Source organism: Oryza sativa, chromosome 3, assembly GCF_034140825.1.
Source record: "Oryza sativa Japonica Group chromosome 3, ASM3414082v1".
In the NCBI taxonomy this organism is placed as follows: domain Eukaryota; kingdom Viridiplantae; phylum Streptophyta; class Magnoliopsida; order Poales; family Poaceae; genus Oryza; species Oryza sativa.
In genome coordinates this window covers 30,917,989-30,931,397 of record NC_089037.1, presented here as the reverse complement: position 1 = coordinate 30,931,397, position 13,409 = coordinate 30,917,989, and the positions used below count along the sequence as shown (strand labels likewise).

The following is a 13,409-nucleotide window of genomic DNA, read 5'->3' as shown; positions in this document are numbered from 1 at the left end:
TACGAATCAGGCTTTATTAATTTTATCTTTTTTCCCCTATGTGTGGTGGTGGTCCCAATTCTTTAATGTGCAGGTGTCCAAGTATAGAAAGTTACTGAGCTTTTATGGTAGGTGTGGTAAAAAGTTGCATGGTAAAAACGATCCACTAAATTAAACTTTGTCACCAAAACTGAAGAAAAAAAAACTGAAGAGAAAATCTCTGCAACTGGTTCACCCTCTTTTTAAAGAACTCCACTCCAAAACCAACGAGCAAAGCGAAAGGAGGAGACGGCCAACCAAAACCCTCCTCCTCTCATCATCGCCCAAAACCCCCCAAGAAACCAGAAAGAAACCTCTCCTGCTCCTCTCTCTCTCTTTTCACCGGCAGAGGGAGAGGAAGTGGAGAGACAGAGAGGAAGAAGCAGAGGGAAGAAAAGAAAAGGAAGGAGTTTGCTGCAGCTGTGAGGAGTAGAGGAGGGGGGAAGGGTATAAAGGTTTTTGATTGGAATGCAGCAGCAACACCTGATGCAGATGAACCAGGGCATGATGGGGGGATATGCTTCCCCTACCACCGTCACCACTGATCTCATTCAGCAGGTCATGATCCCCTCTCCCCAAAATCTCTCCCATTTTATCGTCTGTTTGTCTCTCTCTTGTTTTTCATTTCTTGCTTTTTGTTTTTGGTTCCGTGATCTCTCTTCTTTCCTTTCTTTTTTTTTCTCTTGAATCATTTGTATCAAACTCTTTTTTTCTTCGTTCTTGATTCGTTGGTTGGTCTGTGAGTATCTGAAAAAGAAGTTTTATCTTTTCTTGTGTTCCCCTTTTCTATTTCATTATGCGTTTATGCTCATGCTATCTTTCTTGTTTGCTCGTGGTTGTTGATCCTCTTTTGTATCCATTGAAACATCTGGCAAAAAAAAATCTGAAATGAACTAAAGTTTCCCTTCTTTTTTTTTTCTCTGTTCTTACATCTTGTTCATCTGATCTATTTCGCTTTCTCCGTTAATTCCCAACATGATTTGTCGAACAACACGTTTTTTCCATCATATTTAAAAAATAGTTCTAGGGCAGCCTTTTTTTTCTTTATTTTGTTTGGTCAAATAGAAAGGGCATGATCCTCTTATATTCATGATGTTGATTTATCTTCTCGTCCTCTAGTCTTCTCCCTGTATTCTCATGTCTTCAAACATGGTCCCTCACATCTGATTTCCTCTGCAGTTCAAACTGTTGCTGTCCATTTGGTCCTTTTTTTTTCTTTTCTTTTGCTCTTGCTGCTCACATAGTCACATGATGCGGTGATTTTTTACATATCCTTTATCCCCCTCTCCATCTAAATCCTATTTTTAGCTTGTTTTGGTTGGTGACTTGTGCCAATGGTCGTGTCTCCCCCACCACTCGTATTTGGCAACTAGTAAACATGCCAGACCTGTTCCCTGCATCTGCCATTGCAGACCACCAATAAATCTTGGCCCCCTTTCCATGTAAATGTATCATGTGCAATCGTCCAACAAAAGGGAGCAAGAAATGCTGTGAGATTTACATAAATATCTCCTTTCCATATCCGAAATCCAATTTGCAATCTTTGATTTAAAAAATATTTCTTTTTTCTTCAGAAGGACATACCATACAAGATCTGGTCCTTGTTCATGTTGGTGAGAAACTGGGAATGTAGGTTGGCTTGTGCTGTACTAGAATGCCACAGGTTGCAGTTTTGACTGTTAGACCCCTAAAAGATGTGAGCTTTATGGCTAAAGGCCGATATAACAACCAGGGGCCCGGTCTGCTTGGCCTATTCTTTGATAACCTGCTTGCATGCTATCGTGCCAGTTCATGATTGGTCCTCAGTTTGAGATGATAGGCTGGCAATCAGATCTTGTGTGGTTCTGCTCTAGAATCAGGACGCCAATCTCCAGTCTAGTACTTCATTGGTGCTAGGAGTATATTCATGCATATGTCATTGGTGATAAACTGATAGTACCAACCAAATCTTGTGCAATGAACTGCAATATATTCAAGGCATGCATGCAGTACTATCTTTTGTTAGTATTGATGATAAAGACTTTGAAATGTAATGACGTATTAACATGCAAAGATTCAACCTTGAAACTGTGCAGTATCTGGATGAGAACAAGCAGCTGATCCTGGCCATCCTTGACAACCAGAACAATGGGAAGGTGGAAGAGTGCGCTCGGTGAGTTTGATCTTGATCTCCCTGTTATCATGGAGTGCTGTGAAAACTCTGAAGTTGCTGTTCTTTCTGTAGCTTTTGCTCTATCAGAGATGTCTTGTTTGGTAATATAGTCTTTAGGCTTTGTTAACTGCAAAAGGAATGTCTAGCTTTTGTTCAGTCAGGGTTCAAGAAACTAGAATCTACTAGGAGTATTCTGGATAAATCAACTAATCAAGTAGTACAATGTTCTTTGGTGAAATATTCCATTAGGTGTTACAGGTGATTCCACAATGATGGTTGAATTAGTGTTAACTCATGGGCAGGTTAATACTATACCTAGCACCCTCCTGTTAAATAAATTATTAGTGAGTGGCTTGTACTAGAAAAGTACTGTTCCTTGTTCAGTGCACTATTTCTGTTGTGTGTATTGTCAATGTCACAGAACAGTTTGCTGCCATCCTCCACAGTATCTTTTCCAGCCACCGCACAGAAGCAAACTCGATCCAAAGCCTCCTCATTTTTCAATCATCATCATGTCACGTAGTAGTAGTAATACGAGTTGCATGCATGTTCATGTGCATACGCTCTCCTGTTGTTCACTGCTGCTGCTATCTTTCTTGGATTGTACCGGGAAGGGAACACATCAGTTTGGAGCTTTGCATCGACTGAGCAATCCACCCACGTTTTCGCTTGCGGCGCGGCGTTTTGCATTTGCCCTACAGGCAGCTCACAAGCTGACCATCCTCGCGTGTCTGTCGCTGCAGGAACCAAGCTAAGCTCCAGCACAATCTCATGTACCTCGCCGCCATCGCCGACAGCCAGCCGCCGCAGACGGCCGCCATGTCCCAGGTAATTGTGCTGCTGGCGATGATCAGTGAGTCGTGTTTGTTGGTGTTTGATTTGAGGATGAGTGAAGTCATCAATGGCGGCTGCATTGTGCATGGATGCAGTATCCGTCGAACCTGATGATGCAGTCCGGGGCGAGGTACATGCCGCAGCAGTCGGCGCAGATGATGGCGCCGCAGTCGCTGATGGCGGCGAGGTCTTCGATGATGTACGCGCAGCCGGCGCTGTCGCCGCTCCAGCAGCAGCAGCAGCAGCAGGCGGCGGCGGCGCACGGGCAGCTGGGCATGGGCTCGGGGGGCACCACCAGCGGGTTCAGCATCCTCCACGGCGAGGCCAGCATGGGCGGCGGCGGCGGCGGCGGTGGCGCCGGTAACAGCATGATGAACGCCGGCGTGTTCTCCGACTTCGGACGCGGCGGCGGCGGCGGCGGCAAGGAGGGGTCCACCTCGCTGTCCGTCGACGTCCGGGGCGCCAACTCCGGCGCCCAGAGCGGCGACGGGGAGTACCTCAAGGGCACCGAGGAGGAAGGCAGCTAGGTGGTTTAACTTAGCTATAGCTAAGCTAGGCAGCTAGGTAGCCCATGAGGAGGGTAGCACCGTGGTAGTAGCAGTAGTAGCTAGGAGACGGCGGCAATGGCGGTGACGGTGACGGCGATGTCGGTGGCGGTGGTGGCTAAGGTTTAGGTTTGGTAGGTCGATCCATGGAACCTGTGTGGTGGTGGTGGCCTGATGCATGTTGCATTTGGTATCATGCAGAAGTCTCACTTGTTTTGGAAAACGGATTGGCAGGTTCGTCTAATTAAGATGTGTTATTAGTAAGGGAATATATGTGTGTGTTGCTGCACTGCAATGGATGGGTTGGTTGGTTTGCGAAATCTCCCCGTGCTGCTGAATGCGATCTCTTTGGGGACATCCGATGTTGTGCTGAATCAACTGATCTATACAGCAGTGCTTTTGCTGCGTTGCCTTGCATCAACTGAGCTCTTGCATTGCATTAACTGATCTATACACATTAGTACTCGGTACTAGGTGAGTTGCAACATTTAGCTGTGTGCCGTGAGCGAGATGGAGCGAGCGAGGCAATGGCTCCGAAGTGAGTGAGTCAAGAGAGAACGACGTACGTGTAGTGTTTGATGGCAAGGGCAAAAGAAGACTAGACGAGGGGAGTAGTTCATCTGGGCCATCTGGCGACAGGACACAGGTTAAGATGGCTGGGCGGAGGACTCGTCGGAGTGGAGGAAGAGGAGAGGGGTTGAAACAGAGATAGTGGTGCCGCGTGGGTCGGGTTGGGTTCAAGCGAAGCAAGAACATGCATGACCACCTGCCCGTGCCCAATACTTCCAGAGCCCCACTACGGTGCTCTCTACTCTCGACAATAGCCTCTGCTGCATGGATCACTGGCGGTGACGACGGGAGGAGAACGACGTCAACGGCGGCGGCGACGGGAGGATGACGCCAACGACGGCGGCGATGGCTGGAGGATGAGGACGATGGTGGTGGCGACGGGAGGTCGAGGACAACGACGGCGACAGCGACGAGAGGATTTTAATTAGGGTCAGGGTTTCAGTGTAGTTTTCAATTTTCTGAAATTTTATTTTTTTTCGTGATTTTTTTCTTTTTCGCATGTGGTCCGCTTAAGCGCCCGGATTTTCACATGCGCTGGCCGCATGAAAAAAAAAATCCTATTTTTACTGACCTTTGGATGCATGCGGGTCATCCTTCTGCATGCAAAAATTGATTTCGGTCGAATGAAAAATTCTAATATGTAGTAGTGCATTGCATGTGTGATGGATATGTGGGCCCGGGCCTCACATTCATTGTTACAAACGATAGTATTTTCTAACTCATGCATGTATCCTCTAAATTTGAAAAGAAAATAGGAGTAGGAAAATAACATCACTACTATCCACTGTATAAATAATTTCAGAAGTATGTGATAAAAATGAGAGGAGAATATTTTACTAAAAAAAAGAAGAGATCAATTGTTAGAATAATACAAAATGCCCCATATATTTTGGAAGGCATAATTGCTTTATTTATGGTGGCCGCAATCTTTCATATGCAATACCTTGCTCTAGCATCAATGGTGGAGTCACCGCCCAGCTAGCCCGGACGGCCACCGGGGATCACTGGCGAGAACACCATTAAATTTTAATATTGATAAGTAAATTGATGATGAAATTTCTATAGTAAATACTAGTTATACTGAAGTTTGCTCGGGCTAAAATTTTTTTCTTACTATCATTGTCCGGCATCATGGATTCGAAAATACATTTTGAGAGTTTAGTGACATAGATGATACACCTGCACAAATTTAGATATCGCTCGTGCCCTCCGCTGCGGAAGAAGGCCATCAAATGGTGGATGGGGCATCCAATGGTTCATGGCAGTTGACCGAATAAAAATCAGTCCATTGATGCAGCATAGTCGTTCATCAGGAAGATGAAATCTCTGGTAGTATCAAGAAAAAACGATGTTTCATCAAAAAGGGAAAAAAAAAAGGTTTGCACCGTCGGTTTGACAGTCCAGCAAAATCATGTATCATTGCAGGCCTCACATATGCAAATGCAATCGATAATCGCTGCGACATTTGGTTACGCGGCTGCGCTCGTGCTGCCCAAACAAAAAGCCCAATCCGCCAAATGGGTTTTTGGGCGTGATAACGGGAGGAGAGGCAGTCGTTCGTCACGAACGCGGCAGATCCAACGAGCCGAAGACGAAAACAAACGGGGCGCCGCGCCGGCATGTCGTGTGTGGGCCGCACGCCCGTGCCGGCCGCACCGGTAGTCGTCGAGTCCACAAGCGCCGAAGAAAACGAAAAGGAAAAAAAACGAGCCCTCCTCGGGTAATTGTCAGCAGCAGCAAACCAAAACAAAAGCAAAAACTAAAACAAATCGTCCTCCTCCGCTGGCCCACCCACACCCCCCTATCGATTCGCCCACACGCCGCGGATTCGGCAGCCCACCCGATCCACCGGAAAACCCGCACCCAAACGAGGCAAATTTTCTTCCCCCCATCTCGTCCTCCTCTCCCCTGCACCTACTACCAGATCTGCTTCGCCGCTCGCCCCGGCCTTGGAGCTTCTTGGGCCGAGCCCTAGCGAGCGAGCCCCGCCCGCGCGCGGATCTGCCACCACCATCCCTCTCCTCCTCCTCCTCCTCCTCCTCCTCCTCGTGTAAGCTCCTCTCTCCATCTCTTCTCTTCTTCCTGCCTCGCGAGGTCTCGTGGTCGGGGGGTGGGGGGTTTGAATTCCGTTTCCAGATCTGCGCGTGCTTGGAGCTTTTCGTGCGGTTCTTCTTCTTTTTTTTGATCGGGATTTGGGAGGGAGGCCCGTTATCCAGGCCCAATTTGTCACCGATTTCTCCTCGCGAATCCACTGCTGCTTGCTGCTGTGCTGGCTACATTGTTGTTGTTGTTGGGTTAGGGATTCTTTGTCGGGGGGAAGCGCGGCCTGCCTGGAAATCGTCGGAGCTCGCTGAGATGTCGAGTTTTTGCGCATGAATTTCACCGTAGGGGGGGGGGGGGGATGGGAGATCCGGAGAGAGGGCAACTTTTGATTCGTTCGTTTTGGGGGAGATATGTGATGTTGGACTTGGTGCGCTTAGATAATTGAATCTGAATATGTGCTTTGTGTAGTCGTGCGGAGAAATTTATCTTTCTTTGTCCAAAGAAAGCTCTACCACTAGCTACCTCTTCAGATAGGTTCTTGCAACTTTATAGTACTAGCTTAGCATCTTAAACTAGCCTCTTGCCGCTGTTTAGCTAACTAGGTGAGCTTGATTTTCAAGTCCTGTGTAACTGTGTCCCGCCAACTCAAGCAATACATAGGTTGTTAATTACTTCCTTCTCACCGATTATTTTGAGTTCGTGCCTACGAAGAACAAGAATGGGTTGGCTTGCATTGCATGAGGATAATAAGGAAGATATGACTCTTAAACTTATCTGGAGTTGCTGAAATCACTCCTAGTAGGGAGTAAAGTTACCAACTAAGTTTGCACGAGTCATTCTGGTCCAATTAAATTTGCATGTGATACCCCTTCTTTTCTTGAAATTTGTCGGGAAAACAACGTAGCACATGGTTCTGCTCATGAAGTTTGCACTTTCGGTGGCAAATAAAATTTAATTTAAATTGTGTACTTTAAGCATTTTTACTGAGGAGTGAGAAGATATGTTCCCCATTCTAAGTTTCCATAATATTCCTGGATGACATTTATAGTTTTGTTATTTCATCTGTGCCCCAGTTACTATAACCTGGTTTGCTAATTTGTTATCAAGAAATCATGTTGTCTTTCTTTTATCTTCCTGTTTTGTTAAATAGGCCACTGTAGTGATACTGGTTTGTTATTGTCCGTGTATAAGTCACTTTCGAGTTTTTTTTTTGGCCAAATGATTGTTATACTGACTTCTGCTGTTACCATGTTACTATTTGACAGATTTTGTGAGTTCTAGCTACTAGCCAAGAAGCATGACTGAGGAAACTGGCAACGACTTCCAGATGGTTCAAGGTTATGAGATTGTCCCAAGCAATGAGGAAGCTCATGCTGAGGAAGTTCAGGGTGATGAATTGGTCCTTGCGGAGGACTTAGCTCAAGGTGACGAGGTCCAAGTAAATGGATTGGTCAGTGCTGAGATGAGTACCCCTCCAACATCAAGGCGCCGTAGGAAGAAGTCTCTAGTGTGGGAGCACTTCACTATTGAAGCTGTCTCTGGAGGGGCTACACGGGCGTGCTGCAAACTGTGTAAGCAAACTTTTGCTTACAGCTCTGGTTCAAAAATTGCGGGTACTAGCCATCTCAAGAGGCACATTACCTTGGGTTCATGTCCTATAATTAAGAACCAAGAGCACAAGCTAGCACTGACTCCAGCTGTAGGGACTGACAATGATGGCGAGGGCACTGTGGAGCGCCCGTCTAAGAGGCGTTACAGATATACTGGTTATGCAAATGCTGCTTTTGATCAAGACCGCAGTTGTTCATATCTGGCGAAGATGATCATTTTGCATGACTATCCACTTCACATTGTTCAACAGCCAGCCTTCACTACCTTTATTGACAGTCTGCAGCCACGTTTCAGGGTTGTAGATGTTGAGACAATGGAGGGGGAGGTGTATGCTGTTTACCAGAAAGAAAAGGAAAACCTCATGCAAGCATTCAGCACTATGCCTGGAAGGATTAGCCTCACTATTGGATTGTGGACAACTAGCCAAACTCTTGGCTATGTTTCACTTGCTGGGCAGTTTATTGACTCTGAGTGGAAGATACATCGAAGAATGCTAAACTTCATGATGGTGTCTTCTCCTCATTCAGAGAATGCACTTAGTGAAGCTATTAGTACAAGCCTTTCAGACTGGAATATGAAGGACAAACTATTCACCATCACATTGGACAATGATTGCTCATCACATGATATATATAGTGCGAATCTGAGGGATTATCTCTCCAACAAGAACAACCTCATGCTCAAGGGCCAACTGTTTGTTGTAAGGTGTTATGCCCATATCCTGAATGCAGTTGCTCAGGATGTTATTGCTTCAATTCATGGTGTCATCTATAATATCCGTGAAAGCATTAAGTTCATAAAAGCTTCTCCTAGCCGTGAGGAGAAGTTTGCAGAGATTGCTCTGCAGCTAGAGATCCCAAGTACCAAGACCCTTTGTCTGGATGTTACGACACAGTGGAACACTACCTATCTCATGCTGCTGGCTGCCTTGGATTATAAGCAGGCCTTTTCTACTCTTGAGACAAGTGATGATAACTACAATGAGGCACCGTCCGCTGAGGACTGGAAAAAAGTTGAGGCTGCCTGCAATTACTTGAAGCTATTGTATGACTCAGCACATAGCATCATGGCTGCAGCAAATCCAACTTCAAATCTCTTTTTCCATGAGGCATGGAAACTTCAGCTCGAGCTGTCAAATGCCACAGGGCATGAAGACCCTGTTTTCAGCAGCATTGCCAAGGATATGCACGAGAGGTTTGACAAGTACTGGAAAGATTGCAACCTTGTGTTAGCTATTGCTGTTGTGATGGATCCGCGCTTCAAGATGAAGCTTGTTGAGTTCAGCTACTCGAAAATTTATGGTGTTGAAGCTGCAAAGTATGTTAAGGTGGTGGATGATGCTGTTCATGAGCTTTACAAGGAGTATGTTGCACAACCCCTCCCCTTGACGCCGGCTTATGTTGAGCAAGGGGACGGTAATAATGCACCTGCTAGCGAGAATGGTACTCAAGCAACTGCTCCTTCGACCGGCGATGGACTTGTGGACTTTGATATGTACCTTTCTGAGATAGCTACAAGCCAGCCAACAAAATCTGAACTGGAACAGTACCTGGATGAGTCCCTCACTCCGCGCATCCAGGAATTTGACATTCTGAACTGGTGGAAGCTCAACACTCTCAAGTTCCCTACTCTCTCAAGGATGGCCCGGGATATCTTGGCCATTCCGATGTCGATGGTGAGCAGCGGCAACTCTATTTTCTCTGCTGGAACAGGAACTCGCATGCTTGATGACTACAGAAGCTCATTGCGTCCAGAAATTGTGGAGGCGCTCGTCTGCGCCAAAGACTGGCTTCAGTATTTACCAGCTACCCCGGAGGCGCCGAGTACCACGCTTGTCAAGGTGGATGCACCATAGGCTCGCCGTGATCCCCCCCCCTCCCCCCCTTCCTCTTGTGAAGCAACAGCATCCTATCCGTATTTTAGGCAGGGACTATGAACTGATTGAGATCCGAGCTTATCTTCCTAGGGTGTAATGTGCTGTATCGTACTCTGTTAACTCCTTCATGTTATTATGTACGCTTTGTCTTGTAGTATGCCATCGGAGTTACCTGACATTACGTGTAGTGTGTGCGCTGGCTGCATAATGTGTATCAGTTGATGCCTTATGTCTGGACTTCCCTTCATTATCATCCATTGTAGCATGTGATTGTTCTGTGCCGTTGAGATATGTTCATTTGATTGTCAATCAATGCAACGTGTCAATTTTACTCGTGTGTTTGTCGTTGAGTAATGTGTTTGGGCTATGTAAGGATGCCACAGAACTTCTTGTTTGCGATTCTGTCCATTTTTTTTTAAATCTGAGCAGGATAAGAAACATTTTTTTTGTCTAAGCATCCTAGAAATTAAATTATAAGTATTAATAGGGTACGCCTAATGCGCGGGTGATCGCCCGCCCCTCCCCTATATGGTCGCTCCCTCCTCTCCCCCCTTCCTCCTTTTCTTTTTCTCTTCCTACTACATCATAAATATTTAAATTTAAATTTAGAATTGAAACGGTTATGTAAATTTTTGACTTATAAACTTTGGGTCTATAAACTAATATTTGAATTCAAATTCAAATTTGAATCGGGTATGTAAACTTTTGAGTTATAAACTTTGGGTCTATAAAACTTTAGGTGTATAAACTTTAGATGTATAGAAATACTATATATAAAAATATTTGAATTCAAATTCAAATTTGAATCGGATATAATTCAAATTTGAATTGGGTATGTAAACTTTTGACTTATAAACTTTGGGTCTATAAACTTTAGGTGTATAAACTTTAGATGAAACTAAATACTATATATAAAAAATATTTGAATTCAAATTCAAATTTGAATTGAATATATTTCAAATTCAAATTCAAATTCAAATTTGAATCGGGTATATAAACTTTTGATTTATAAACTTTGGGTCTATAAACTTTATGTGTATAAACTTTAGATGTATAGAAATACTATATATTTGAATTCAAATTTAAATTTGAATCGGATATATAAACTTTTGATTTATAAATTTTGGGTCTATAAACTTTAGGTGTATAAATTTACTAAAATAGGAAAGTAATGCGGTGCCAAAAAAAGAAAACGTGGAGGGAGGGAGGGGGGAGGGTGGGCGATTGCTACCCGATCATGGTAGCGATCAATCGCGCATTAGAGTTTCCGGTATTAATAAGCAGGTTGTTGTGGTCATGTAGCGTCCTGTTGTTTTCATGTGGACGCTGCCCTTTGCCGGTGCCTAACCTGGACGCCGAAACACAATAGCAGTCTTGCCCGAGCAACTGCACACACGCTGACACTCTAGAAAGATAAAGAAACGGATCTGCGCGCTGAGTTCTCGTACCCTATTGCTGTCTTTCTTTATTATCCTACAGTTAATATTCCTAATTTTCTTACTGGAGAACTAATGCCCTAATCTTACATTAGATGATCAGAATTCAAGCGTGGATCGCAGATTATTTGCTCTAAGGTATTTCTTTTGGCTGTTTGGAATTAATCGACATCAGTACCAATCAAGTAGCAGCTTAGATTTGTCTATTTATCCTGGAAAGGTTGCAGCGCTAGATCGAGAGTATGATTAAAAACTTTAGTGCATCAAATAATTATCATCATCACCGATGCACATGTACTCCTTTGCAACATGCTCTACAGCAGTAGTCCTTTGCATTGAGTATACATCACTTATGGTTGGCGTATGGTGGAGTTATATGTTGAGATCACGCCAATATACAGCGGATTCAGTCAAAACCACATTTCATGTATATATACTGAACAAATGTTTTATTCAGTCACCCTTATATATACTGCCGTTGCATGCTGTTTCTTGCATTTTGTTTGATTCGGCCTTAAAGGTTGGTTATTTCATATGACTGATTACGTGCAGTGTCTGTTGGTATGATGGTATCTTTGTTCTTTATCTAGCAAGAGTAGTTGTTGCAGCAGTAAACTGTACAAACAAAACCCATTGTCATTGGGATCATTGCTGATCAATCAAGTATAATCAACCATAGATAATTAAACCCCATCAGTCCGTACACTTGATCCTGTGCTCCTCTGCTCTCTGTCCAGACTCCAAAGCTGCGCTCCAGTGCATCTCACTTGGAAGTAACCAGCAACCTCACATGGATGCCATGCCATACAAGTTGATCTGGATCCTGAGATGAGACACAAAAACCAAGCAAATCGCATCTCGCCAAACAAACAAATCCCCCGAAACTCGCCAGATCCAACGGCCACTCCACGCTCCACTTGCGAGATCGCGAGGGATCCGACGGCTCACAGCGTCACAGGCGGCGGCAGCGCAAGTCGATCGCCATCGCTGCCGGCTCGCTCGCAGCTGAGGCTTCTTAACTCGCTAGAGACAATCGCGTTCACTTCTCACTTCTTCAGTGGCCATTACTCAGCTCACCTACTCCAGATCTCGCCATGGCGGCGGCGTCGTCTCGGTGGCAGCGGATGGCCGCGGCGTGCTTCGTCCTCGCCGCGCTTGCGATGTGGGCGGCGCCCGCGGCGTGCGGCGCGCGCGCGGTTCCTCGTGGGGCGGGGGCGGGGGTGGCGGCGCAGCAGGCGAACGCGTCGTCGTCGTCGTCGGCGGCGGCGGACGAGTTCCTGGCGCCGCACAACCAGGCGCGGGCGGCGGTCGGGGTGGCGCCGCTGCGGTGGAGCGGCGACCTGGCGGCGGCGGCGGCGAGGACGACGTCGCAGCAGCAGGGCGGGCAGGGGCGGCGGTGCGGGTTCGCGGACATGAGCGGGAGCCCCTACGGCGCGAACCAGGGGTGGGCGAGCTACCCGGCGCGCCCCGCGGAGGTGGTGGCGTCGTGGGTGGCGCAGGGGAGGTACTACGCCCACGCCAACAACAGCTGCGCGCCGGGGCAGCAGTGCGGCACCTACACCCAGGTGGTGTGGCGCCGCACGGCGGAGGTCGGCTGCGCCCAGGCCACCTGCACCACCGGCGCCACGCTCACCATCTGCCTCTACAACCCGCACGGCAACGTGCAGGGCCAGAGCCCCTACTGACCGGTCTCTTCGCCGCCGCCGTCGCCGTCGCCGTCGACGTCGCCGGAGCGTTGTTGTCGGTTTGCTTTTGTGCTTATTAAGCTTACTAATGTGACTGTGGTGTGTGATCTTGTCTGTGTACTCTTGTGTTATTACGCCTACGTGGTGTTTAGAGCTGCGTGCGTGCTTAAGATTTGGACTGAAAATGATGGATGTTGTGACGCGCGTGTCAGCACGTGCTGCTTGGAGTGTAGCTTGTGATATGGCTCTTGAATTCGAATGCTAGGTTTGTGTAGATCCACCCATGAGCCATGAGCCACAATCACGGGTGTATAAAGCTGTGCTGTGCTAAGCTACTCCCTCCGTCCCATAATGTCCCAACCTAGAATAGGATGAGACCCATGAGACCCATCCTAGGACTATGAATCTGCTCATCCCATCGTAGATGGTTACAATATTATGGAGGAACGGAGGGAGTATGCAAGAAGCATTAATGTTACGAGAGCAAAGGCTAAGGCTACCTTTTTATGAATCCTAATCCGTATCTGCAGTATATCTAAAAACAGAAAACCTAAACAACGGTCCGTTGAAACGGGATACCTTTCTATAAGACGGTACTTGATATCTGTTGTGGTACCAGTTGCATGGTATCCGATACCT

At 46.4% G+C, this 13,409-nt stretch overlaps 3 protein-coding genes across 4 annotated transcripts; all 3 read left to right on the top strand.

The window, feature by feature from the left end:
• The first annotated feature begins 251 nt into the window (after window positions 1–251).
• LOC4334010 (GRF1-interacting factor 1) lies at window positions 252–3,968 on the top strand. Its single transcript, NM_001418637.1, has 4 exons — window positions 252–576; window positions 2,094–2,170; window positions 2,914–2,998; window positions 3,100–3,968. Exons 1-4 carry the CDS (start codon window positions 487–489, stop codon window positions 3,529–3,531), a joined length of 684 nt encoding a protein of 227 aa, NP_001405566.1. The 5' UTR covers window positions 252–486; the 3' UTR covers window positions 3,532–3,968.
• A 2,021-nt stretch (window positions 3,969–5,989) lies between these two features.
• On the top strand, window positions 5,990–9,998 carry LOC4334009 (zinc finger BED domain-containing protein RICESLEEPER 2-like). 2 transcript variants are annotated; one of them, NM_001418639.1, is made up of 2 exons: window positions 5,990–6,169; window positions 7,428–9,998. In NM_001418639.1, exon 2 carries the CDS (start codon window positions 7,460–7,462, stop codon window positions 9,626–9,628), a length of 2,169 nt encoding a protein of 722 aa, NP_001405568.1. In that variant the 5' UTR covers window positions 5,990–6,169; window positions 7,428–7,459; the 3' UTR covers window positions 9,629–9,998. The 2 variants fall into 2 exon arrangements, with proteins under 2 accessions (NP_001405568.1, NP_001405567.1); NM_001418638.1 differs by lacking the exon at window positions 5,990–6,169 and having other exon boundaries at window positions 6,189–9,998.
• Window positions 9,999–12,133: 2,135 nt separating this feature from the next.
• LOC9269308 (STS14 protein-like) lies at window positions 12,134–13,105 on the top strand. Its single transcript, XM_015774441.3, has one exon. The coding sequence runs from the start codon at window positions 12,180–12,182 to the stop codon at window positions 12,768–12,770; it is 591 nt and encodes a 196-aa protein (XP_015629927.1). The 5' UTR covers window positions 12,134–12,179; the 3' UTR covers window positions 12,771–13,105.
• The last annotated feature ends 304 nt before the right edge of the window (window positions 13,106–13,409 follow it).

Excerpts from the sequence above, each read along its gene's own strand:
- LOC4334009 (NM_001418639.1), top strand. The coding sequence starts at position 7,460 with ATGACTGAGGAAACTGGCAACGACTTCCAGATGGTTCAAGGTTATGAG.
- LOC9269308 (XM_015774441.3), top strand. The coding sequence starts at position 12,180 with ATGGCGGCGGCGTCGTCTCGGTGGCAGCGGATGGCCGCGGCGTGCTTC.
- LOC4334010 (NM_001418637.1), top strand. The coding sequence starts at position 487 with ATGCAGCAGCAACACCTGATGCAGATGAACCAGGGCATGATGGGGGGA. Across the intron at positions 577-2,093 it reads CCACTGATCTCATTCAGCAG|TATCTGGATGAGAACAAGCA; the intron begins GTCATGATCCCC and ends GAAACTGTGCAG. Across the intron at positions 2,999-3,099 it reads AGACGGCCGCCATGTCCCAG|TATCCGTCGAACCTGATGAT; the intron begins GTAATTGTGCTG and ends GCATGGATGCAG.